Below are 24,531 nucleotides of genomic sequence, written 5' to 3'. Positions count from 1 at the left end.
AAAAATATGACCATAATAAATAAAAAGGGTTTTTATTTTTTCTGGTTGTACCTTTAATGTTATTGATAAATATTTAATGAAGTACTATGAATGTTATAATTGCCTTTGGTCTACACCTGATGTCAGATCTTAGAGGTGCTAATTGCTTACAAAAGCACAAAAAAGTGCTCTGTTTAATGGTATTAAGCCAGATATTTTTACTACACTGTTTTTTACTTGGGATGAAGAATGTCTTAAAGTATTTGTTTACAAATAAATGTTATGCTATTTTCCATGAAAAAAAATATATAATTAAAGAGAAATTACAGTTTGATTTAAAAATTCCACATTCTTATGAATTTTTCAAATACTATGTAAAAGAAAGTGAAGCTGCTCTAATAACATTCTCTACAATTAGTTGAGAGTCCTGAAATTTCTAAAATCTGTCTGGGACTCGATGTTATTACCTCTAGTAATAGATACTGCATCTAGTATAACTATATGGTCTCATAGCTCCAAGAGTCTATAATTCTTAAATTGTAAATCTGTTTTTAGTAATTTGATTGAAAATTACACTGACAATAACCCTTTCTATAATTGCAGGTTTTATATGGGGAGAAATAAAACAAATGTGGGATGGTGGACTTCAAGATTATATCCATGATTGGTGGAATCTAATGGATTTTGTGATGAACTCCTTATATTTAGCAACAATCTCCTTGAAAATTGTTGCATTTGTAAAGGTAACTATTGTTTATGTTGTTGGTAATGCATGAATTCTGATAAATATTGATATACTTTCAAATGTTATCAATTTTATTAATATTGTTAGAGCATTATTTATCTATATGTGATATTCACCAGGTCATTACCTTGTTGATAGATAGGTATAAAATACATAGATAATACATAATTTATAATCATAGAAAAAATTTAATGAACAATTAGAAGTTGTCAGCCAATTTTCTTGTATCTAAATTGAAAGATGCCTCAAAATTATTCAAAATAATTTCTCTTTTTTCTAATTCTTTCAATTTCAAATGAAATCCTACCTCAAATACTTTAAGATTGGGCCCCCCAAATTTATTTTTATCAGTTATAACTAACTGATGAAATTACATAGACAGATCAAAATATTACTCTTTCAAAGCACTAAAATTATTATTTCACTTTAAACTAATATAGTTTGATATTATTAGGACAGAATATAATTTTTTCTACCTCATCCTATTCAACATGACAGTGCCTGAAATCTCACACACCCATTACCCCTCCCCGAAATCTGTACTACAGCAATATTATCCCAAATTACATAATTTATGTTCAACGGTTTTGTTCTACAATAACAATTGGGATTATTTTGTACTTTGGGGGATGTTTTTCCAACCATAATATTATCACCTTCTCTTTCTTGCATTTCTTTTTCCCTTTTTCTCTCTCTTTGTTTTTAAAATTTTAATTTATTGTTCACAGTATTAAAAATTCCCCCAATTTCCCCCACCCTTTACCACCTCCTCCCAGTCCCCTGCCCAACCCCAGGCCTTCACCACACTACTGTGTATGTTCATTGATTATGCATATATGTATATGAGTCATTCAGTTAAATTCTTCCCATCTTCGCCCTCTCCTCTGAGATATGTCAGTCTGTTCCATGCCTCCATGTCTCTGGACCTATTTTATCAGTTTATTATGTTCATTAGATTCCACTTATAGGTGTGATTATGTGCTATTTGTCTTTCTCTGACTGGCTTATTTCACTCAGCATTATACTCTCCAGGTCCATCCATTCTGTCACAAAAGGTAAGACATCCTGTTTTTACAGCTGCACAGTATTACATTGTATAAATGCACCACTGTGGAAACCCTCTTAAAGAGCCAACACACAAATTTTTGTGTGCAACCACTTTCCTTGGGCTCTGGCAAAGGGAGGGTGGAGTGGACTGGAGCTGTGTGGGGAGAATCCTGGGTTGTGGGCTTGGAAACTGAGATCAAAGGGCATCCACATGGATTCCTGTGCCTAGTCATTCCCCCAGACTGCAGAGGACACCTTTCTCAGACAGGCAATTTTCAGGTTTTGTCTGAAGGGGAAAGCAGTTGCCCCACCCTGCCAGAAGCCTCTTGTCCTACCCAGAGGCATTTCTACAGCCTGAGGCTTGTTAAGAGACTAATAACAACCAGCAGCTCAACCGTGTGGAGCTCCTACAGCCTGAAGCTGATTAAGAGAATCAGATTAAACAGCTTGCAGGCAGAGGCAGACCTCAAAGTGCTTTGAGTCTTTGCTTGATCTGCTTCTGGACCCAAGCCTTGGAAAAGCAGACTTTGGTGTGCATCTTCTTCCTGTCCAAATGCACCCTGCCCCAGAAGAGGAGACCTCAAGCTGAGGATTGTTGATAGCTCCAGAGGAGGTCTAAAGTAAGCAAGGGTTAGAGAACCTGTTTGAAGAAATAATTGCAGAAAACTCCCCTAACCTGGTCAAGGTAAAAGTCACAAAAGTTTAGGAGGCACAGAGTCTCGAGCAAGAAAAGAACAAAGAGGCTCATGCCCAGACACATCATAATTAAAATGCCAAGAATTCACGACAAAGAATTTTAAAGGCAGCTAGAGAAAAATAATCTGTTACCTACAAAGGTGCCCCATAATGCTGTCCGCTGACTTCTCATCAGAAACTCTACAGGCCAGAAGGGAATGGCATGAAGTATTCAAGGTAATGCAAAACAAGAATCTGAAACCAAGACTATTCTATCCAGCAACATTATCATTCAAGATAGATGGTAAAATAAGGAGCTTCCCAGACAAAAAAAAAAAAAGGCAAAAGGAGTTTATCACCACCAAAACAGCATTACAGGAAATGTTAAAGGAACTGCTGTAATTAGAAGTAGAAATAGACAGAGAGAGAAACATAGGTACAAAGAATTAATATCATAATAAATATCAATAATAACCAAAATGTAAATGACTAAATGCCTCAATAAAAAATATAGGGTGGTTGAATAGATAAGGAAACATGACCCAAATATATGCTGTCTACAAGAGACCAACCTCAGAAAAAAAGACTCACACAGGATGAGAATGAAGCAATGGAAAAAAAATTTTTCCATGCAAATAGAAATGAAAAAAAAAGTTGGGGTAGCAATACTCATATCTGACAAAATAGACTTCAAAATGATGACCATAACAAGAGACAAGAAAGGTCATTACATAATACTAAAGGGATCAATCCAGCAAGATAAACATATATGCACCCAATATAGAAGCACCTAAATTTATAAAAAAAACTTCTAGAGGACTTTAAGGAAGAGATAAACAGCAATACAGTCATACTCGGGGACTTTAACACCCCCTTGACTTCACTGGATAGGTCTTCCAGACAAAAAATCAACAAGGAAATAGTGATCATAAATGACACACTAGATCAGATAGATTTAATTGACATTTACAGAACATTCCACCCCAAAGCTAAAGAATATACATCCTTCTCAGGTGCACACAGGACCTTCTCAAAGATAGACCACATGTTAGGACATAAAACATGTCTCTACAAATTCAAGAAGATTGAAATCATATCAAGCATCTTCTAGGACCATAATCGCATGAAATTAGAAATCGACTACAATAAAAACACTAAAAAAATTCAAACACATGAAAGTTAAATAGCATGTTTTTAAACAATGAATGGGTTACCAAAGATATCAAGAAAGAAAGAAAACACTTCCTGGGAACAAATGAAAATGAACATACAACAACTCCAAATTTATGGGACACAATGAAAGCAGTCTTGAGAGGGAAGTTCTTAACACTAAAAGCCTACCCCAAAAAACAAGGAAATCCTTTTTTTAAAAAAAATAAATATATCTTTATTGATTCCAGAGAGAGGAAAGGAGAGGGAGAGAGAGAGATAGAAACATCAATGATGAGAGAGTCATTGATCAAGCCCACAACTGGGCATGTGCCCTGACCAGGAATCGAACCCTGATCGCCTATATCCTAGGTCAATGCTCAACCGCTGAGCCACACCTGTCCGGGCAAGAAAATCTAATAGACTCTCTAATCCTGCAATTTACAAACTTAGAAAGAGAACAAGAAAAGCCTAGATTAAGTAAAAGGAAGGAAATAATAAAGATCAGAGAAGAAATAAATGACATAGAGTCTAAAAAAACAATACAAAAGATCAATAAAACCAAGAACTGGTTCTTTGAAAAGATAAACAAAATTGATGAAGCTTTAACCAGACTCATCAAGAAACAAAGAGAGAGGACTCAAATAAACAAAATGATAATTGAAAGAGGCGAAATAACAACTGACCCAACAGAAACGCAAAGGATTATAAGAAAATACTATGAAAACTCTACCCCACCGAACTGGACAACCTGGATGAAATGGACAAATTCCTAGGAAAATATAATCTTTCAAAACTCAATCAGGAAGAGTCAGAAAGCCTAAATAGGCCAATAACTGCTGATGAAATTGAAGCAGTAATCAAAGGGCTCCCAGCACACAAAAGCCTTGGCCTGGATGGATTCACAGGGGAGTTTTACCAATAATTAAAACAAGAACCTACCCTCCTGAAACTATTACAAAAATTCAAGAGGAAGGAAGAGTTCCAAGCTCTTTTTATGAGACCAGCATTAGCCTAATTCCAAAACCAGATAAAGACACTACAAAGAAAGAGAATCTCTGATGAACATAGATGCTAAAATCCTCAACAAAATATTAGTAAATCAGATCCAGCAATATATTAAAAAAGATCATACAGCATGACCAAGTGGGATTTATTTCAGGAAAGAAAGGCTGATACAATATTTACAAATCAATAAATGTGATACATCACATAAACAAATTAGAAGACATAAATCACATAATCATATCAATAGATGCAGAAAAAGCATTTGATAAATTCCAAAACCGATTTTTGATAAAAATTCTCAGCAAAGTGGGAATGGAGGGATCATACCTCAACATAATAAAGGCCACATATGATGAACCTACAGCCAGCATCATACTCAGTGGGCAAACACTACAACCATTTCCCCTAAGAACAGGAACAAGACAACAATGTCCACTTTCACCATTCTTATTCAACATAGATTGGAAGTTCTAGCCACAGCAATTAGACAAGAAGAAAACATAAAAGGCATCCATACTGGAAAGGAGGAAATAAAACTGTCATTATTTGCAGATGACATGATATTGTACATAGAAAATCCTGAAGACTCCACCAAAAAACTACTAGATTTAATAAATGAATTCAGCAAGGTAGAAGGAAACAAAATTAACACCCAGATATCAATAGCATTTTCAGACACCAATAATGAACTCTCAGAAAGAGAAACTAAAAAAACAATCCCATTTACCATTGCAACTTAAAAAATAAGATACTTAGGAATAAACTTAACCAAAGATGTAAAAAACCTGTACTTGGAAAACTACAGGACATTGAGAAAAGAAATATAGGAAGATATAAACGAGTGGAAGAATATACCATGTTCATGGATTGGAAGAATTAACATCATTAAAATGCCCATACTGCCCAAAGCAATCTATAAATTCAATGCAATCCTGATTAAAATACCAACAGCATATTTCACAGATCTAGAACAAATATTTTAAAAATTCATTTGGAACCAAAAAAGACCCTGAATAGCCACAACAATCTTGAGAAAGTAAAACAAAGTTGGGTGGATCACAATACCAGATATCAAGTTATACTACAAAGCACCTGTAATCAAAACAGCCTGGTACTGGCACAAGAACAGACATAGATTAGTGGAACAGAACAGAGAACAGAGAAATCAACCCAAGCCAGTATGGTCACTTAATTTTTGACAAAGGAGGCAGGAACATACAATGGAGTAAAGACAGTCCTTTCAATAAATGGTGTTGGGAAAATTGGACAGGCACCTGCAAAAAAATGAAACTAGACCACCAACATACAACATGCACAAAAATAAACTCAAAATGGACAAAATACTTAATTGTAAGATGTGAAACCATAAAAATCCTAGAAGAAAGCATAAGCATTAAAACCTAACATCTCTCTTAGCAAAATTTTGCCAGTACATTTCCTAGGGCAAGAGAAACAAAGGAGAAAATAAACAAATGGGACTGCATCAAAATAAAAAGCTTCTGCACAGCAAAAGAAACCATGAACAAAACAAAAATGGAGCCCACTTTATGGGAGACCATATTTGTCAATGACACATCTGATAAAGGGTTAATATCCAAAATATATAAGGAACTCGTACAACTTAACAAAAGGAAGAAAAAAATCCAATTAAAAAATGGGCAAAGGTCCTAAATAAACACTTCTCCAAAGAGGACATGCAGATGGCCAAGACACTTATGAAAAAAATATTTGCATCAGAGAGATGCAAATTAAAACCACAATGAGATATCAGTTCACACTTGTCAGAATGGCTACCATCAACAAATCAACAAACAAGAGATAGTGAGGGTGTGGAGGAAAGGGAACCCTAGTACACTGCTGGTGGGAATGCAGACTGGTATAGCCACTGTGGAGAGCAGTTGTAATATCCTCAAAAAATTACAAATTTTCTTGCCATTTGATGCAGTGATCCCACTTCTAGGAATATATCCTAAGAAACCCAAAACCACAATGAGAAAGAACTTATGCACCCCTGTGTTCATAACAACACAGTTTACAATAGCTAAGATCTGGACACTGTCCAGGTTCACATAAGTAGATGAGTGGGTAAAAAGTTGTGGTACATTTACGCCATGAAATACTATGCAGTTGTAAAGAAGATGGGCCTTTTATCCTTTGGGACAGCATGAAAGGAACTGGAGAGTATTATGCTAAGTGAAATAAGCCAGTCAGGGACAGACAAGTACCACATGACCTCACTTACATGTGTATTGTAATAAACAAAATAAACTGATGAACAAAACGGATCAAGAGGCATAGATGCATGGAACACTGAGGGATCTCAGAGGGAAGGTGGGGATGGGGGATGGATTGGAAGAGATTAATCAAAGAATTGGTCTGGGGAAGGCCTGAGGGTAGGGTGGATGCAGGGTGGAGGGGATCAATGGGGGTAGAGAGAGGACATCTGTCATATTTTCAACAACAAAGATAAAATAAAATTTAAAAGATAAGATGATCTAACATATATTTTCCTGTATTCAAGGAATTTATGCCCCAACGTTATGACTCAATATATCTTCCTCTCTTAACACTTCTATTAAAGTCTTCATGTCCTTGCTCCAACTTCCTCTCAGATTAATCTCACTGTTTTCCCTTCAATTTTCCAGTTATATTAAGATCCTCAGATTTTCACAAACCTTGCTTTTGAATATGTCTTATGATTTTCTCCCTCAAATGTTTTCGAAATTCTACCATATAAGTCCGGCACATGACATTGCTAGACAAAGCTCCCTGCGTGGAAAACTGACAAATAATCTAAGGGTGAATAATCTTTACAGGTCTGCAAAGGGACAGTTCTTTTAAAGAATCTGAATAGAAATAAAGGCTTAGGGCAAAACAAGACCATGTCAGGATTAAACTAGAAAGCAAATACTTGAGAGAAAGAAGAAAGCAGGAATTGATGGTCCTAGATAGGCTATGGGTGTTTCGGGTAGCTCTTGATTTCACACTGTCAAGGTTATTCTACAGCATAGAGTGGACTAGCTCTGGTCAGCAGAATACTAGTGTCCAGTCATCTGCAGTCAAAGAGTACCTATCAAAGGAAAAATTAGAGTTACTTATCTGATATCTGTCTTCTTCAGTATATCATAAACCCATGTGGCATGAACTGTATATTGTTTGATAAAGATGATGAACCCTGAAGATAGTGTCTGATACAGAGTACATATATTTGATGAATGAATAACAGTTGAAAAATGAAAATAATTAGAATTTAAATCCATTCTAGACAAAGGGCCCTGTAATAATAGAAAAGCATTTTGGTGAGAATGTGAGGGTAATTTGGGAAATTACCAGTGATAAATGTTTGAATCACAGCATTAGGTGTCTAACTGGGAACAGGCAGGTCAATCTTAAGAGGAAGACAGGTCTCAGATTCCACAGTCTTTATGTGACATTTTGGGAAATTGGAATTTCATTTTGAGGATAATGCAGAGTCACTGAAGAACATTAAGCAATATGTGAGATGATCTCATTTGCCCTTTTAACAGATGATTTTAGAGAAAATAGATGACTGTAGAGATAATGTTCAAATCAGGGAGAGCAATTAAGAGCTATAATAATAATTTCTATGGGAAATAGAAAATCTTTTTAAGACAGTGAGGATACTAATGAAGAGGAATAAGCAACATACATAAGATACAGGTTTAGAGGCTGGGAATTTGGAAAGGAAGACTCAAGGATAAACCTCAACTCCTGCCTTGGGTAATTTTCTGCCATTCACTAAAATCAGAAAGCAAAAATGGAGAAAGAATTTGAGGATGAAAAGATGATGAGTTCCAATACTGGCCTCTGAGCTTGAGATGCCTATGAGATGCCCAAGTGGAAAAGTCAACAAGACATTAAAATATAAAATATGAATGTAGGTGAGGAGTCTGGGCTGGAGATGTGAAACTGAGAGTCATCAGCACATAACTGACAGTTGAAATTATAGAAAACATCCAGGGAGCGTTGACTGAATGAGAAAGAGAAGAGAAGAGAAGGAGGGGAGGGGAGGGGAGGGGAGGGGAGGGGAGGGGAGGGGAGGGGAGGGGAGGGGAGGGGAGGGGAGGGGAGGCTTGCAAAGTAAACTCAACATTTAAAGGGGAAGTGAGAAAGAGAAACCTGCAAAGCATACTGAGAAGAGGCATCACAAATGGCTGAATACAAACATACAAACATAAAAAAATGAATATAGATTTTGTGAATATTTTTTAGAAAATATAGGCAAAAATATTAAATTCAAGTTAATCTTTTAATTTCTAATATGTGTAAAAATTTATTAAATTCAAGTTAATCTTTAATTCTAATATGTGTAAAAATTTCATTTATTAACTGAAGAATCACAATTTTCTCTAATAAAATTTTGCAATTTTTAAGTGTATAAAACAGTGGCTATATTTAAAAACATAGGCTATATATATGTGTAAATAACAGGAGAAAATTAAAAAGCAATTAGAAGAATGAAAAAAATAATGTATCTATCTCTACTTTACAGTAGTCTCCTTTACCTGCGGTTTACTTTCCATGGTTTTAGTTACCCGCTGTCAACCACGATCTGAAAATAATAAATGTATAATTCCAAAAATAAACAACTTATGTTATAAATTGTGCTGTTCTGAGTAGCAGGATGAAAGTTCTGTCCTGCCCAGATGTGAATTACCCCTTTGTACAGGATCTCCACATTTTGTGTGCTCCCCACCCATTAGTCGCTTATGTTATCTCAGTTATCAGATCTACTATCATGGTATCACAGTGCTTGTGTTCAAGTAACCTTTATTTTACTTAATAATGGCCCCAAAGTCATTCACATAGCTTTTATTACAGTATACTGTTATAATTTGTAATTGTCGTTAATCTTCTATTGTGCCTAATTTATAAATTAAACTTTATCATAGGTTTGTGTGTAGAGGAAAAAGCATAGTATATATAGGGTTTGGTACTTTCTGCTGTTTCTGGTATCTACTAGTTATCTTCGAATGTCTCCACAATGGATAAGGGGGAACTACTGTATTCCTGACAGGAAACAAGTTTTTTGGGTCAGGGAACAAACAAATTATTTACTTACATGACAATCTTAGAATTGGTCCCCCATACTTCATTGTCCCACAGGGTAATGGATGTACCAGATATACCCTTCGCATACAAGAGTTTGTGCCACACACAAGAGGAACTAGAAAATTATGAATCTCATATTGTAGCTGTGCCAGCTGCTCATCTTCTTCATGGAGAAGGAGAAAGACCTTAACTTCAAAACTAAACAAATTCACTGTGGAGAGGCAAAGGTCCCTAAGTTTATTATCCTTAGAATGTAAGCAGATGGTTCCAGGGAAAAGGTTTCCAAATCTCTCAGGAGGTCTCTATTTTTAATTTACAAGACTGTTTGTCAACCAAACATTCTTTAACCCTGGACCAGCAATGTTTTGCTCAGGAAAATCTAACCATGCATAAATACGAACATATTTATGTAACATTGTTTCCCAACAATTACCAGAAGTGCTAGACTCTGAAGGGGATTTATGCAAATATACTGGCACAGAATCCAGCATTTCATGATTTGTGAAGTAGAAAACCTTTCTCTTATAATTTTGCAAATCCCAGTTGAGATGGTCATTCACCATGTGATGATGCATTTCACATCGAACTGCTTTGACCTGGCTGTAAAACTTAGAAAAAGGACCAGCATCTCTACTGGACTTGACAATTGGAGGCTCCTCAAACAGTGAACAACATATAATCTCTGTTCAGCCCCAGGCTGAATTACTAATTTCACTTCTGTTTTCCAACAGCACTTTATGTTAATCTCTTAGGTCATTTTTATTTCAGTTAGTTGTGCCAGTCATCCACACAGGTATGTGAATACTTGATGGGAGAAAATGTTTCTTGAGCAGCTGTTACATGCAGTGTCACTGTATTAAATGTGAGAAATTCCCAGAAAACGATCATATAAGAATGCTCACTGTTTGTTTTATTTTTTGTACATTTTGAGATGTAGTGATAAGCCATGTTAGTGAGAGAGAGAGAAGGAGAGACACAGAACAGAGAGACAAAGTAAGAAAGAAATATAAAATTAGCCAACAACAAAGGGGGACGATGTTCTCAACTTAAAAATGTGTGTCTTTCCAGAAAAGTGAAAAAAGGAGGCAATTGTGATCGTAGTCTTTGGAGGAAAAGATGACATAATATGTGGGGGGACTGGGTGGAGGTCATTTGGTATTGTTTGATACCACAAATCCTTACTCTGATACTTGTTATAATGAATTTTTTAAATCTTAAATTTTAATTTTTTTCCCCGTCTTCAGTCATTAGCTGTTTTATGTTAAAGTTATATAGTGGGAATGTTTAATAATAGATATCGGTTGTTTGTTGATATGTTGATGATAGCCATTCTGGCAGGTGGGAGGAGATACCTCATTGTCATTTAAATTTGCAACTCTCTGATAATTAGTGACTGAGCATTTTTCATGTGTCTCTTGGCCATCTGTGTGTCCTCTTTGGAGAACTGTCTATTTAGGTTTTTTTCCCATTTTTAATTGGATTGTTTGTCTTCCTTGTATTGTTCTATAGATTTTTATGTATTTTGGGAATTGACCCCATATCAGATTTATCACAGCAAATATGTTGTCCCATACAATGGGATCTCTTTTCATTTTATCGATGGTTTCTTTTGCTGTGCAGAAGCCTTTCATTTTGATGTAGTCCCAATTGTTTTTTCTTTCTTCTTCCCCCTTCCTTCCTTCCTTTCCTCTTTCCTTTCCTTTCCTTTCCTTTCCCTTCCCTCCCCGTCCCCTCCCCTCCCTCCCCTCCCCTCCCCTCCCCTCCCCTCCCCACCCTCCCCTCCCCTCCCCTCCCCATCCCCTCCCCTCCCCTCCCCTCCCCTCCCTTCCCTCCCCTCCCTTTCCCTCCCCTTCCCTTCCCTCCCCTTCCCTTCCCTTCCCTTCCCTTCCCTTCCCTTCCCTTCCCTTCCTTCCCTTCCCTTCCCTTCCCTTCCCTTCCCTTCCCTTCCCTTCTCCCTTCCCTTCCCTTCTCCCTTCCCTTCCCTTCTCCCTTCCCTTCCCTTCTCCCTTCCCTTCCCTTCCCTTCTCCCTTCCCTTCCCTTCTCCCTTCCCTTCCCTTCTCCCTTCCCTTCCCTTCTCCCTTCCCTTCCCTTCTCCCTTCCCTTCCCTTCTCCCTTCCCTTCCCTTCTCCCTTCCCTTCCCTTCTCCCTTCCCTTCCCTTCTCCCTTCCCTTCCCTTCTCCCTTCCCTTCCCTTCTCCCTTCCCTTCCCTTCTCCCTTCCCTTCCCTTCTCCCTTCCCTTCCCTTCTCCCTTCCCTTCCCTTCTCCCTTCCCTTCCCTTCTCCCTTCCCTTCCCTTCTCCCTTCCCTTCCCTTCTCCCTTCCCTTCCCTTCTCCCTTCCCTTCCCTTCTCCCTTCCCTTCCCTTCTCCCTTCCCTTCCCTTTTCCCTTCCCTTTTCCCTTCCCTTTTCCCTTCCCTTTTCCCTTCCCTTCCCTTTTCCCTTCCCTTCCCTTCCCTTCCCTTCCCTTCCCTTCCCTTCCCTTCCCTTCCCTTCCCTTCCCTTCCCTTCCCTTTTCCCTTCCCTTCCCTTCCCTTCCCTTCCCTTCCCTTCCCTTCCCTTCCCTTCCCTTCCCTTCCCTTCCCTTCCCTTCCCTTCCCTTCCCTTCCCTTTTCCCTTCCCTTCCCTTTTCCCTTCCCTTCCCTTCCCTTCCCTTCCCTTCCCTTCCCTTCCCTTCCCTTCCCTTCCCTTCCCTTCCCTTTGCCCTAGGAGATGTATAGGCAAACATGTTGCTATGAGAGATGTCTGAAATTTTGCTACCTATGGTTTCATCCAGGATTACTATGGTTTCATGAATTACATTTATATATTTTATCCATTTTGAGTTTATTCTTGTGTACAGTGTAAGTTGGTGGTCTAGTTTCATTTTTTTGCATGTACCTGTCCAATTTTCCCAGCACCATTTACTGAAAAGACTCTCTTTACTCCATTGTAAGCCCTTGCCTCCTTTGTCAAACATTAATTGCGTATAATGACTTGGGTTGATTTCTGGGTTCTCTATTCAGTTCCATTGATCTATAAGCCTGTTCTTGTGCCAGTACCAGGCTGTTTTGATAAGAATGACTTTGTAGTATAATTTAATATCTGGTATTGTAATCCCTTCTACTTTGTTCTTCTTTTTCAAGATTTCTGAGGCTATTGGGAGCCTATTCTGGTTCTATATAAATTTTTGGAGTATTTGTTCTAGATCTGTGAAATACTCTATTAGTATTTTAATAGGGATTGCATTAAATCTATAGATTGCTTTGGGTTGTATGGACATTTTAATGATATTCTTTCAATCCATTGTTTCTATCTTCCTCTATTTCTTTTTTCACTGTCCTGTAGTTTTGCAAGCACAGGTCTTTTACATCCTTCATTAAGCCTGTTCCAAGGTATCTTATTTTTTTGTTGTTGCAATGGTAAATGGCATTTAAAAAAAAATTTTTTTTTAGTTTCTCTTTCTAAGAGTTCATTATTTGTATATATAAATGCCATCAATTTCTGAATGTTAATTTTGTATCCTGCTACTTTGATGAATTCATTTATTAAATCTAGTAGTTTTTTGGTGGAGTCTTGAGAGTTTTCTATGTACAATATCAAGTCATCTGCGAATAATGCCAGTTTACTTCCTCCTTTCCTATTTGGATGTCTTTTATGTTTTCTTCTACCCTGATCACAATGACTAGAGCTTCCAGTACTATGTTGAATAAGAGTGGTGAGAGCAGACATGCTTGTCTTGTTCCTGTTCTTAGGGGAAATGGTTTTAGTTTTTGCCCATTGAGTATGATGTTGGCTGTAGGTTTGTCATATATGGCTTTTATCATGTTGACGTATGATCCTTCTATTCCCACTTTGCTGAGAGTTTTTATCAAAAACAGGTGCTGGGTTTTGTTGAATGCTTTTTCTGCATCTATTAATAGATCATATGATTTTTTATCTTTCATTTTGTTTATGTGATGTATCACATTTATTGATTTGTGAATATTGGACCAGCCTTGCATCCCTGGGATAAATCTCACTTGGTCATGGTGAATAATCTTATTAATATATTGCTGGATCTGATTTGCTAATATGTTTTGAGGATTTTGGCATCTATGTTCACCAAGGATATTGGCCTGTAATTTTCATTATTTGTAATGTCTTTATCTGATTTTGGAATAAGGATAATGCTGGCCTCATAAAAAGAGCATGGAAGTCTTTCTTTCTCTTGAATTTCTTGGAATAGTTTATGGAGGATAGGTGTTAGTTCTTATTTGACTGTATGTTATGACCCATTCTAAAGCCATCCAGTCAAGGACTCTTGTTTGCAGGGATTTTTATACTACTGCTTCAGTTTCATGACTTGTTATTTGTCTGTTCAGATTTTCTAATTTTTCGTGATTCAGTTTTAGAAGATTGCATGTTTTTGAGAATTTGTCCATTTCACCTAGGTTGTCCACCTGGTTGGCATATAGTTTTTCATAGCATTTTCTTGCAATTAGTGGTTATTTCATGTCTTTCATTTCTGATTTTGATAATTTGGTTCTCTCTCTTTGTTTCTTGCTGAGTCTAGCTAGTGGTTCAGCAATATTTTTATTTTTTTTGTTTTTTTTGTTTTTTTATCTCTATGTTATTTATTTCCACTTTGATTTTTATTATTCCCTTACTTCTACTTACTCTGTGCCTCTCTTGTTCTTTCTAATTCTTTTAGTTCTAGGGTTATATAATGCATTAGAAATGTTTCTTGTTTTTTGAGGTAGGCCTGGAATGCTATGAACTTCCCTCTCAGGACTGCTTTCATTGTGTCCCATAGGTTTTGGGTATTTGTGTGTTCATTTTCATTTGTTTCCAGGAAGTTTTTTATTTCTTCCTTGATTTGATTGTTAACCCATTCATTTTTTAATAACATGCTATTTAGCCTTCATGTGTTTGAATGTTTAGGGATGTTTATTGTAGTTGATCTCTGGTATCATGCCATTATGATCTGAGAAGATGCTTGAAATGATTTGAATGTTTTTGAACTTGTAGAGACTTGTGTCTTAACATGTGTTCTATCTTTGAGAATGTTCTGTGTGCACTTGAGAGTAATGTGTATTCTGCAGCTTTGGAGTTGAATATTCTATAAAGGTGAATTAAACCCATCTGATCTGGTATGTCATTGAGAGTCACTGTTTCTTGTTGACTTTAGTCTGGAAGATCTATCCAATGAAGTCAGTAGGGTTTTGAAATCCCCTACTATGATTGTACTGCTATTTATCTCTCCCTAAAAGTCCTGAAAGAGAATTTTTATATATTTAGATGCTCCTATATTGTATGCATATAAGTTTACCAGGGTTATATACTTTTATTGGAGTGATCCCTGTAGTATTATGTAGTGACCTTCTTTGTCCCTTATGGCCTTTGCTTTGAAGTCTGTTTTGTCATATACAGTGGTACCTCGGTTTTCAAATGTCTCTGTTGACGAACATTTTGGTGCAGGCCAATATCAAGTGTTGTCTTTGGCCCTGAGTACCTTGTTTAGAGCTATCAGTGATCCACAGCTTGTGGCTTCCTCTTCTGAGGCTGGGTGTGCATGCAAGGGACCAAACTGCACACCACGGTCTGCTTTTCCTAGCCCACGCACAGAAGCAGTTTAAGCAAAGACTCTAAGCATCCAGAGGTCCGCCTCTGCCTGCATGCCTCTGTTAGTCTCATTCACTTAATGAACCTCAGGCCTTAGTCCTCAGCAAGGTATAAACTCCGCAGGGTGCAGTGAGCGGGTTTCCAATGGATGGGGCAATTGGTTCCTGCCAAGCTAAAGCTGCATTGATGGGAAAGCTCTACCTGAGAAGGATGGCTTCTGTAGTATGGGGGAATGGCTCAGCACAGAGATCCTGGTTGCTGTACTCTCCAACCCCAGACTTTCCTCATGCAGCTGTAGTCCACTCTGCTGTCTGTCTGCCAGCACCCAAGGTGGGTTGCTGCAAATGAAATTTAGTGTGTTGGCCTTGTATTTCTAGCTGCCAGACAGACATGTCCCCGCCCCTGTGCTTTTCACAGCCAGATGTTATGTGGGCCACTTTCCTGGTTCTGTTACTCTGGGCTGGGGAGCCCAGCTTGGGGTTTAGACTACAGATTTCTTGGGGAAAACCCTATGGCAGCTGAGATATCCCTCCAGAACTTTAGCTGCTGCCTTTAGGAGCCCAGCCATCCCTCTCATGCCTCTGCACTTCATACCAGTCTTGATGAAGCCTCCTCTTTACATCGTTGTTTACACTGGTTCTCTCTAGCTGCTCTACAGTTGGTTATTCAGAATGATTTTTCCACATTTTAGTTGTAATTCCAGTTTGGTCCTGGGAGAATGTCGGAGTTGCTTCTAATAAATCCATTTCCATCTCTGAGAGATATATTTATTTTTTTATTGAATTTATTGGAGTTACATTGGTTAATAAAATTATACAGGATTCAGGTGAACAATTCTATAATATATCCTCTGTACATTGTATTGTGTTTTTACCACTTCAAGTTAAGTCTCCTCCATCATCATTTATCTCTCCTTTACCCTCTTCTACCTCCCTCCATCCCCCTTTCCCTCTGGTAATCATCATAATGTTGTCTGTGTCTATAAGGTTTGTTTGTTTTTTCTTAATCCCTTCACTAGCCCCCACAACTGAAACCAGACCCCAAAATGAAGTCCATCACTGCCTGTCACTACTGAGTCATTAAGTAGAGACAAGGTTGAATCATTTATGTACATTTATTTCATATTGCAAGCAATATGGAGTAAGCAGCAGGTATGATTCCCTGGGTGGGGAAATAAACCGCTCCCTGACATTTCATTTTAAACAAACTCTTATATAAGGTTAGTAGTGGGGAAAAATATATAAATTTAGGGAGTTCCCAGGGTCTGCCTTTTTCCATTGTCTTTGAAAATATTAACCCCAGAACACTGCAAAGATTAGCATGAAATGCTGTCTCCCTTCAGATAGGTTCTATTTGTCTGTGACCTGGGCTCTGGTCTGCCTTATCCCCAGGGCCTATTCTCCTTGTAACATATCCTTCAGTTTCCCAAGGTCTGTAAGAAAATCTCTTCTTAATAGTGAGTAGCTATTAAACAACTGTGATTCTATTTCTATTATGTGCTTCTCCCCTATAATTCCCCCTGTTAATTTTAAACCTTATATCTATGCGATTAGTTTCATATAGAAAGCATCTTGCTGCTGAAGGGAGTGAGGTGAAGGAGTCCTGCCTATCCCAAGGTATTACAGCTTTGTTTACAGATGGTCTTCATTATATTTTCCACAAGGTAGGAGGGGGAGTTGGAGCATGGGATGGGGCCACGCTACCCCAATATTATACATACTACCCTAATATGGGTGTTTTTTCTTTCCATTCCCATACGATATGCCTGTAATATTTTCCATTTGTATTCTGGAGAGGGAGGAGGATAGATGAGACATTGCATTTATATTTTATAGCAATAATATAACATACAGTAAAGGAATAACAGACATACATATTAGTATCAGAATATGTAAAGCAGTTTTCCAGTTCCAATAAAACATTTCGAATCATGTTGAGATTGGACTATTCTGTCAGCTTGATTGGATTTGTTCTCCAAGGCAGCCCAGCAGTGACAGAGAAGGCATCTTCAAACATACCCATCTGAAACATTGGACTGGAGAGCCATTTTATCAGCCCATCTTGTAAAGCTGTTAGCCTGCACTCAACTAAGGAAAATAAGACAAATGTTTAGTAGTCACCAACAGAGGCAAATCAGTACCAGTGGGTAGAATACAGCCTGTTGCTCTGTCCTGTGTAAGAATAGTGGCTTATTCAGATGGTATTCCTGGCCTTCTGTACTACACCTTTTGACTGGTGATGTCCCCTCCAGCCTAGAATACTAGCTGTGAGAGAGGGAATATGAATCTACCATATGGAATAGTAGTTGGCTGTTTACTAATTATGATAGATTTAATGAGCAAACCCTGGGCAAGATCCTCCCACAAGGGGCTAGTACAGTACACTAGTAGGTACCACTTGAGCTTCCAAGGGCCAAGTTAACATACTAACTCTAGGGGATATATATCCTAAGGTGCTGGCAACAACAGGTTATTTTCCACTCCCCAACAAGGTCTTATCTTAGTTGCATTCTCAGTGGGGATGCCCACATCTACTGCTGCATCTGGCCAGAGCTTTACTTTCATGGTTAGTAGTAAGTCAGAGAGTCTTGTGGTCCATCCTTGTAATGACCCTCCCTGTTTTCAAGGCATTTTTCAACAGTCCATTTTAACATTCTATCAGTCCAGCTCTAGTTGGATTATAACCTAGGTGTCATCACCGCTTGGTGTTGTGGCTCTCAGCCCAGTCTTGCACATAATGTCCTTTAATTGCTGGTCAGGGACACACATTGCTGTTCCACACATACAGACCACTGTTGACAAGCTGTGATGATATCAGTCATTTTTGGTTGGAGGCCCCAGGCTTTAGTTGTTGCTTACCAGATGTTCTGCCCTGTATGTTTCATTTTCCTGTGTAGCCAGGTCTTCTGCTGGGGCCTCTTCTAGCCATTGAATGCAAGCAAGCACATTTACTTCATCATTCCCTGGACATTGAAATCGCTGATGTCCTATGACATGATATAGGGTAATTTCCTTAGTCTGTACAACTGTCCATATGCCAACCTACATGGTTTATCCCCATAGGGATGTGTTGTTAATAGTCCACTCCTAAAAATGATATTTAGAGGGATGTCCTTTGCATGGGCCATCAGTATACCATGTTTCAGGTGGTACTGGAACTGTTCCTACTTTCATTGGCAAATGGCCAATAGGCTTTTCCTTGAGTGCCTTTTCAGCATCTTCTTCTGACACAAAGGTGACTGGCCCCAACGGTGTCTGCAATTCCTGGCTAAGAGGGGATGTGGAATGGACATGTCTCTGCTGCAGGTAAACACTCCATCTCATAGTTTGTGCCTGTGCTGCACCAGATTTGAGGGTGTGAGACATGCCATGCTGCATGCAGCTACCCTGTGATGGGATAGGTGGTCTTCGCTGTTAGAATGGAGCTTCCAGTTGTAGGCTCTGTTGTTTGCCAGACATGGTATGTGGCATAAAGCTGTTTCTCTATTAGGTTTTATTTTTCTTCAACCCCTTTCCATACATAGGATCAAAACCCTTTTGGGATGCAGAGTCTCCCTTATTGCTGCCAGAGACCCCCATGACATCCCTTCCTTGGTTACATGTACATTCAATTCCCCAGGTAGGACCGGATGATAGATACTAAGTGCCTGTACCTGTTTAATTGCTCTTTTGCCTCCTCATAAGCCTGCTGGTATTTTCATGCCAATACTGCTGTTGTCCCTTTCTTATAAGAGCATACAAAAGTTTTAGGTGTACAGTTCTACAACACATCATCTGTATACTGCTTTGTGTGTTCACCACCCCAAGTCAAGTCACCTTATATTACCATTTATCACCCCCATATCCTTTCTTACTCCTTCCATCCTTTTCCCTCTAGTGATCACCATACTGTTGTTTGTGAGTTTTTCATTTACAATAGTCAAGATTTGGAGTCAGTCAAAGTCAATCTTAATTCCTTAAAGTTTTCTGGTGACATTCAGAGTCTATGCATGCCTCTTTCAAACACGACAGGCCACTCAAAGTCTTGGTAAATAAAATCAGTTTTCAATTATGTCCTGTTACAAAGAGAACAGGTTCTCATTGAATTCATGCAAACAACCATATTGCCTTGGAAATTAAATAATACTTGCTCATTAAGAGTTTTCAAATTCTAGGGGGATAAGGTAGGGAAGAAAATCTAAGTGCTTTAATATTGTTTACTATGGTATAACTTACTAAACTTCTTTAAAATTTAAGTTTCCTTATGTATGAAAAACAAAAGGATTTAAAAAATCAGCAATACTTTCAACAAAAAAGTTACAAAAACTACAATCATCTTCAGTTTATTCAGTTAAATTTTTGTTTCTCCTGATCATTCACCAGTACCTCAATAAATTAGATAATCCCCAGAGTTCTAGTAATCTTCATCCAATTCAAGGGGATGATCTGAAAATTTATTCTCAGAGGTATGCCATTCAAAATAAGTCAGAGTCCTTTCCATGTATTTCTCAGAAGATGTAACATTTTTGAAAATGTATTATAATCAAATAGTGACTGTCTCTAAGTAACAAAAAAACTTAAAATAACATGGTTATGGATTTGATTATAATGTGATTCACATGGAACCCTGCCCTTTCTGCAAGACACAACATTTCAGAATAACAATCAAAGTTATAAATAAGAGCATATCAGAATTTTGTAGGCTCTTAGAAATTTTTATATAATCTCTAGAATATCTATTTTAATATAGTTATTTATTTGACAAATCTTTCCATGTACCTTCAGTATAAAATTTTCCCTCATAAGGAGACAAAACAAATCTTTGAGGCATTCCAGGGGCACATTGGAATGATCCAAAGTTAATTCTAGGTCAACGAAGTCTCTTCAGATCCAATCCCTGGGAACATTGTCAAACATATTGGACCAAAAATCATATATCATTATGAAATAATATTAAATATTCCTCCAAAGTGACAACAAAAGGTGTTAAACACAAACACAGGCTAGCAAAACTTCAGTTCCTATGATTAAGAAGATGGTTTTTTTAAGTAATCAAATACTTGATTATCATAACATATCATATAACTATTTCAATAATGTATAGACCCTTTGCTTTCTAGGCAGATACAAGAAAAATGTTTCCCTTTTCTATTACCTTCTTGAGTATTCCTTTTCACCTTTTTTTCCTCTCTCAATTTTTAGAAAACTTAATTTTTAGTGAAAACTAAAAGCAAGCAATCAGCATTCTTTAGTTTGGTAAATTTATGAAAACATTTCATAACTTTCAGAAACAGGCTTTTTTCCATTGGAAAATAAATTTACATTTTTAAGAGGCATAACAGAGGTAACATAACCTTGACAATCCTTAGGAAGCTGGATGAAAAGCAGTCGAGGAAGGGAGATATCAGGCCTTATGGCTTTTTACCAGGACTGCAGCAATTCCTGGGCCTCCAGGGGCTTTAGTGTAAAAGTATCATTTTTTTCCTTTACAAGTGGGGAGTTCCTCCTCACCCCCAGCTTGTGCAACCTGTGTAAGGACACCTCTGCAGCTCTGGACCTCCAGGAGAAGAATTTGGTGTGTTTATAAGATTTGCTTTCCCATATTTTTCTTTCTGAGTGAAATTATTATGATGAAACAACATGAAAGCTTGTACATAAGAGATCTTATCCCATTTCAAAACAAACAAAAACAACATCTAAAACAAACAAACAAGTACTCTCAAAAGGAGGAACTGGGACACTAGCCTTAGAATCTTATTTCACACCAACTGGTACAGCAAATAACCTTCACAGGGTCTAAATGTCACAAAGCCCAAATGACTGAGACAGGGAATTCCCTTTGTTCATAAAACAGAAAAGAGCAAACCAAGTCCCCAAAAGATAAGAAAGCAAGTAAAGAATATCTGTAATCAAAGTTTCACTTGACAGATAAGAGCTCTCAGAGAGCTCTTAGACTAAACAGAACACAACATACAAATAAGAGTTCTCGGACTGAGAGTGACTTCCTCTTGTGGAAGAACTGGGATTAACATCACAGAGTTTTATCCCCTGCCAAAACAGTACCACAGATTACTTACTGTCAAGTCTCAGATGGCTAAAAAGCCCAGATGGAAGTGATAGAGAACTCCCAGCATACACACCAGTTTGACTTACCCAGTCAAACTTGGAGGCTGTGGGCTCCCCAGAGACTTGTTTCCTTTCACCGGCTAAGTGTTTCAGGCAATGGATGCCTTGATATGGAGAGCAGGGAGAGTCCCCAGACAACTCTCAGCAGCTGTTGGGAAGTTCCTGTAATCGCTGACACAGGTGAGCCTGCCACAAGCAGCTGGTGCCCCAAGCTAAGTGGTATATGCCCCCATCTTTAAACAAATCAAGCAACAAAGAGGCGCAAAGCAATAATCTATAGAGAAACTCATATAGAATATTTACAAGTGTGCACAACAGACAGAAAAGGGCTTTATGGCTTACCGTACCCTCTTATCTGGATAGCCACAGAATCAGAATGCCCTGTGTTAGGAAACCAACTGATTAACAGAGTAATATCTCAACCCAGAACCGGTCAGGTTCAGAGACTGAGCAAGGACTGTGGGAGTTTCTCTTGCACCCTGGGGCTGATCAGGCTCAACCCAGACAGGAGACAACAGATACTTCCCATATCCGCACAAAGAAACACTCAATTCAATTTAAGTGAAACAATGGGAATTGCTGGAACTGAAAGTGGAACTCAACAGGAAAATCCCTGGCAGCACTGCAAGTAAGAAAAAGAGCCCTGATTTCAGCCCTGTGAGCCCACAGTCCAGGCAGTCAGCAGGATCTCTGTAATACCCAGGGAAAGGTCCAGCTTTTCAGTCCTGCCATGGACACAGAATTTGAAACTGAACCCCCAAATCAAGTCCATCACTGCCTGTCACTACTGAGCCAATAAACAAACACAAGATTGGATAATTTATAAACATTTATTTCATATTGCCAACAATATGGAGTGAGCAGCAGGGATAATTCCCGGGAGGGGGAGAACTACTCCTTGGCATTTCATTTTAAACAAACTCTTATATAGAGTGGGTGGGGGGAAAAATCTAAAGTTAGTGAGTTCTTAGAACCTGCCTTTTTCCATTGTTCTTGCAAAGATTAGCATGGAATGCTGTCTCCCTTCAGATAGGTTCTGTCCATGACTTGGGCTCTGACTGCCTTATCTCCAGGGCCTATTCTCCTTCTTGTAACACAGTTTTCCAGAATCTGTAAGAAAATCTCTCTGTACCATGAGTAGCTATTAAACAACTATGATTCTATTTCTATTACATACCCTTCCCCTATCACAACCACGCTCACCTCTGATAGCTGCCAGTCTATTCACTGTATCTATGAGCCTGTTTCTATTTTGTTAGTTTATTTTTTTTCATTTGATTCCACATATAAGTGAAATCATGTGGTACTTGTCTTTCTCTGACTGGCTTATTTCACTTAGCATTATACTCTCCAAATCCATCCATGCTGTCACAAATGGTAAGAATTCCTTCTTTTCTATGGCCAAGGGGGGAATAATATTTCATTGTTTAAATGTACTGCAGCTTTTTTATCCATTCATCTATTGATGGGCATTTGGACTGCTTCCAAATCTTGGCTCTTGTAAATAATGTTGCATTGAACCTATAGATGCATATATGCTTTTTAATCAGTGTTTGGGTTTTTTTTTGTATATTTTCTCACAAGTGGAATCACTAGGTCATAAAGCAGTTCCAATTTTAACTTTTTGAGGAAACTACTATCATCAATAAATGAACAAACAACCAATGTTGGTGAGAATGTAGACAAAAGGGAACCCTCGTGCACTGTTGATGGGAATGCAAATTGGTACAGCTTCTGTGGCAAACTCAATTGTTTTAAACTGTCACCCAAGCAAAAGTCTGCTTGTTGAACAAAATCAGTCACTTGTGATGTATTTTTCCCCCAGGGAGACTAAAAAATACTATCTGTTATTTTCAAGAGAATTAACGTTTGTAAAGTCACTGGTATGAAATACAATAAAAAGAGAAAAATATTCTGATGGAACTCATACAGAAGTAAAAAGTTTATTTTGACAGGAAAAATATGCAATTGCCTAGCCATATTTATTAGTGACATGTATGAAGAAGAAAATTCAATTTATTGTTCACTTCTTATACAGATATAATTATAGGTTTTCATAATGCAATATTTCAAAGAGCATATTTGACTTTTTTTAAAGGGAATAAATTTCTTTGATACTATAAGGAATACATTTTATTGTGCTCTTATATAGCTCAATATGAAGATAATTCAAAGCTGACATTTAACACTTTTAAAATAATTGTTGGTCAAACTTTAATGTAGCAAATATTTTTCCTCAAATCACGTGTTATATAGTTAAGACATGTTCTGATAAATATCACATTATCTACACATTAAATATAAAAAATTACCCATTCATTGACACCCAGGATGATTTCCAAGTTAGGTTTTATCTACATTTATTTATTTATTTTTCTGTTTCAATTTTTTTTTTAATTTATCTTTATTGTTGAAAGTATTACAGGTATCCCATTTTTCCCCCCATTGACCTCCTCCACCTCGCTCTCACCCCCTCTCCAGACCTTCCCCCCTTCCCCAGGCCTTCACCCCATTATTGCCTGTGTCCATGGGTTATGCATATACGCATATAACTTCTTTGCTTAATCTCTTCCCACCCTCCACCTCCCTTCCTTCTTCCCTCTGAGACATGACTGTCTGTTGCATGCTTCCATGTCTTTGGATCTCTTTAGTTTGTCAGATTCTGTTGTTCATTAGCTTCTTCTTAAAGAAGACCCTTCAACATTTCATGTAATAATGGTTTGGTGGTGATAAACTACATTTAAAATATAACAGATACAAAGTACTAACTGTTATGCCTATATTGGTAGTTACAAGGCAACAGAACACTACTTTCACTATTTATATATAATTTGTATCATGTGTGCATTCCTCTAGAATAACCAAGTATGTCAAATGTGGTAAGTAGTCATTGATTATTTTGTTAAAAATTTAGCGTGTTTCATTTATAATGTATTTTTCTTTGTTATAATAATATTGCTATATTTTCTGAATATAAAGTCAGATTTTTCCTCCCTATGTAACACTTCTTTTTTTGAAATTCCTTTGGAAAGGCAAAAGCAGATATAATTAACATATTAACAAATACTACAAATGTCAAGCACAAATGAGAAAGGCACTTTGAAGTTTATAATTATAAATTGACATTTTTTTTTAAATTTTTTGCAGATTAGTATTGCTGCCATTGTTGTGA

At 37.6% G+C, this 24,531-nt stretch overlaps 1 protein-coding gene across 1 annotated transcript in view; it reads left to right on the top strand.

Moving 5' to 3' along the window:
* Positions 1–24,531, top strand: part of TRPC4 (transient receptor potential cation channel subfamily C member 4) — a 341,290-nt gene that overhangs the window by 284,390 nt on the left and 32,369 nt on the right. Inside the window, exon 5 of the mRNA XM_016208908.2 lies at positions 583–722. Within this exon, the coding sequence (XP_016064394.1) occupies positions 583–722 (140 nt within the window). The remainder of the gene's footprint in view (positions 1–582; positions 723–24,531) is intronic.

The sequence above is a fragment of the Miniopterus natalensis genome, chromosome 2, assembly GCF_054644295.1.
Source record: "Miniopterus natalensis isolate mMinNat1 chromosome 2, mMinNat1.hap1, whole genome shotgun sequence".
NCBI classification, from domain to species: domain Eukaryota; kingdom Metazoa; phylum Chordata; class Mammalia; order Chiroptera; family Miniopteridae; genus Miniopterus; species Miniopterus natalensis.
The sequence above is the reverse complement of the archived record's forward strand: the minus strand, read 5'-3'. Positions and strand labels throughout refer to the sequence as shown.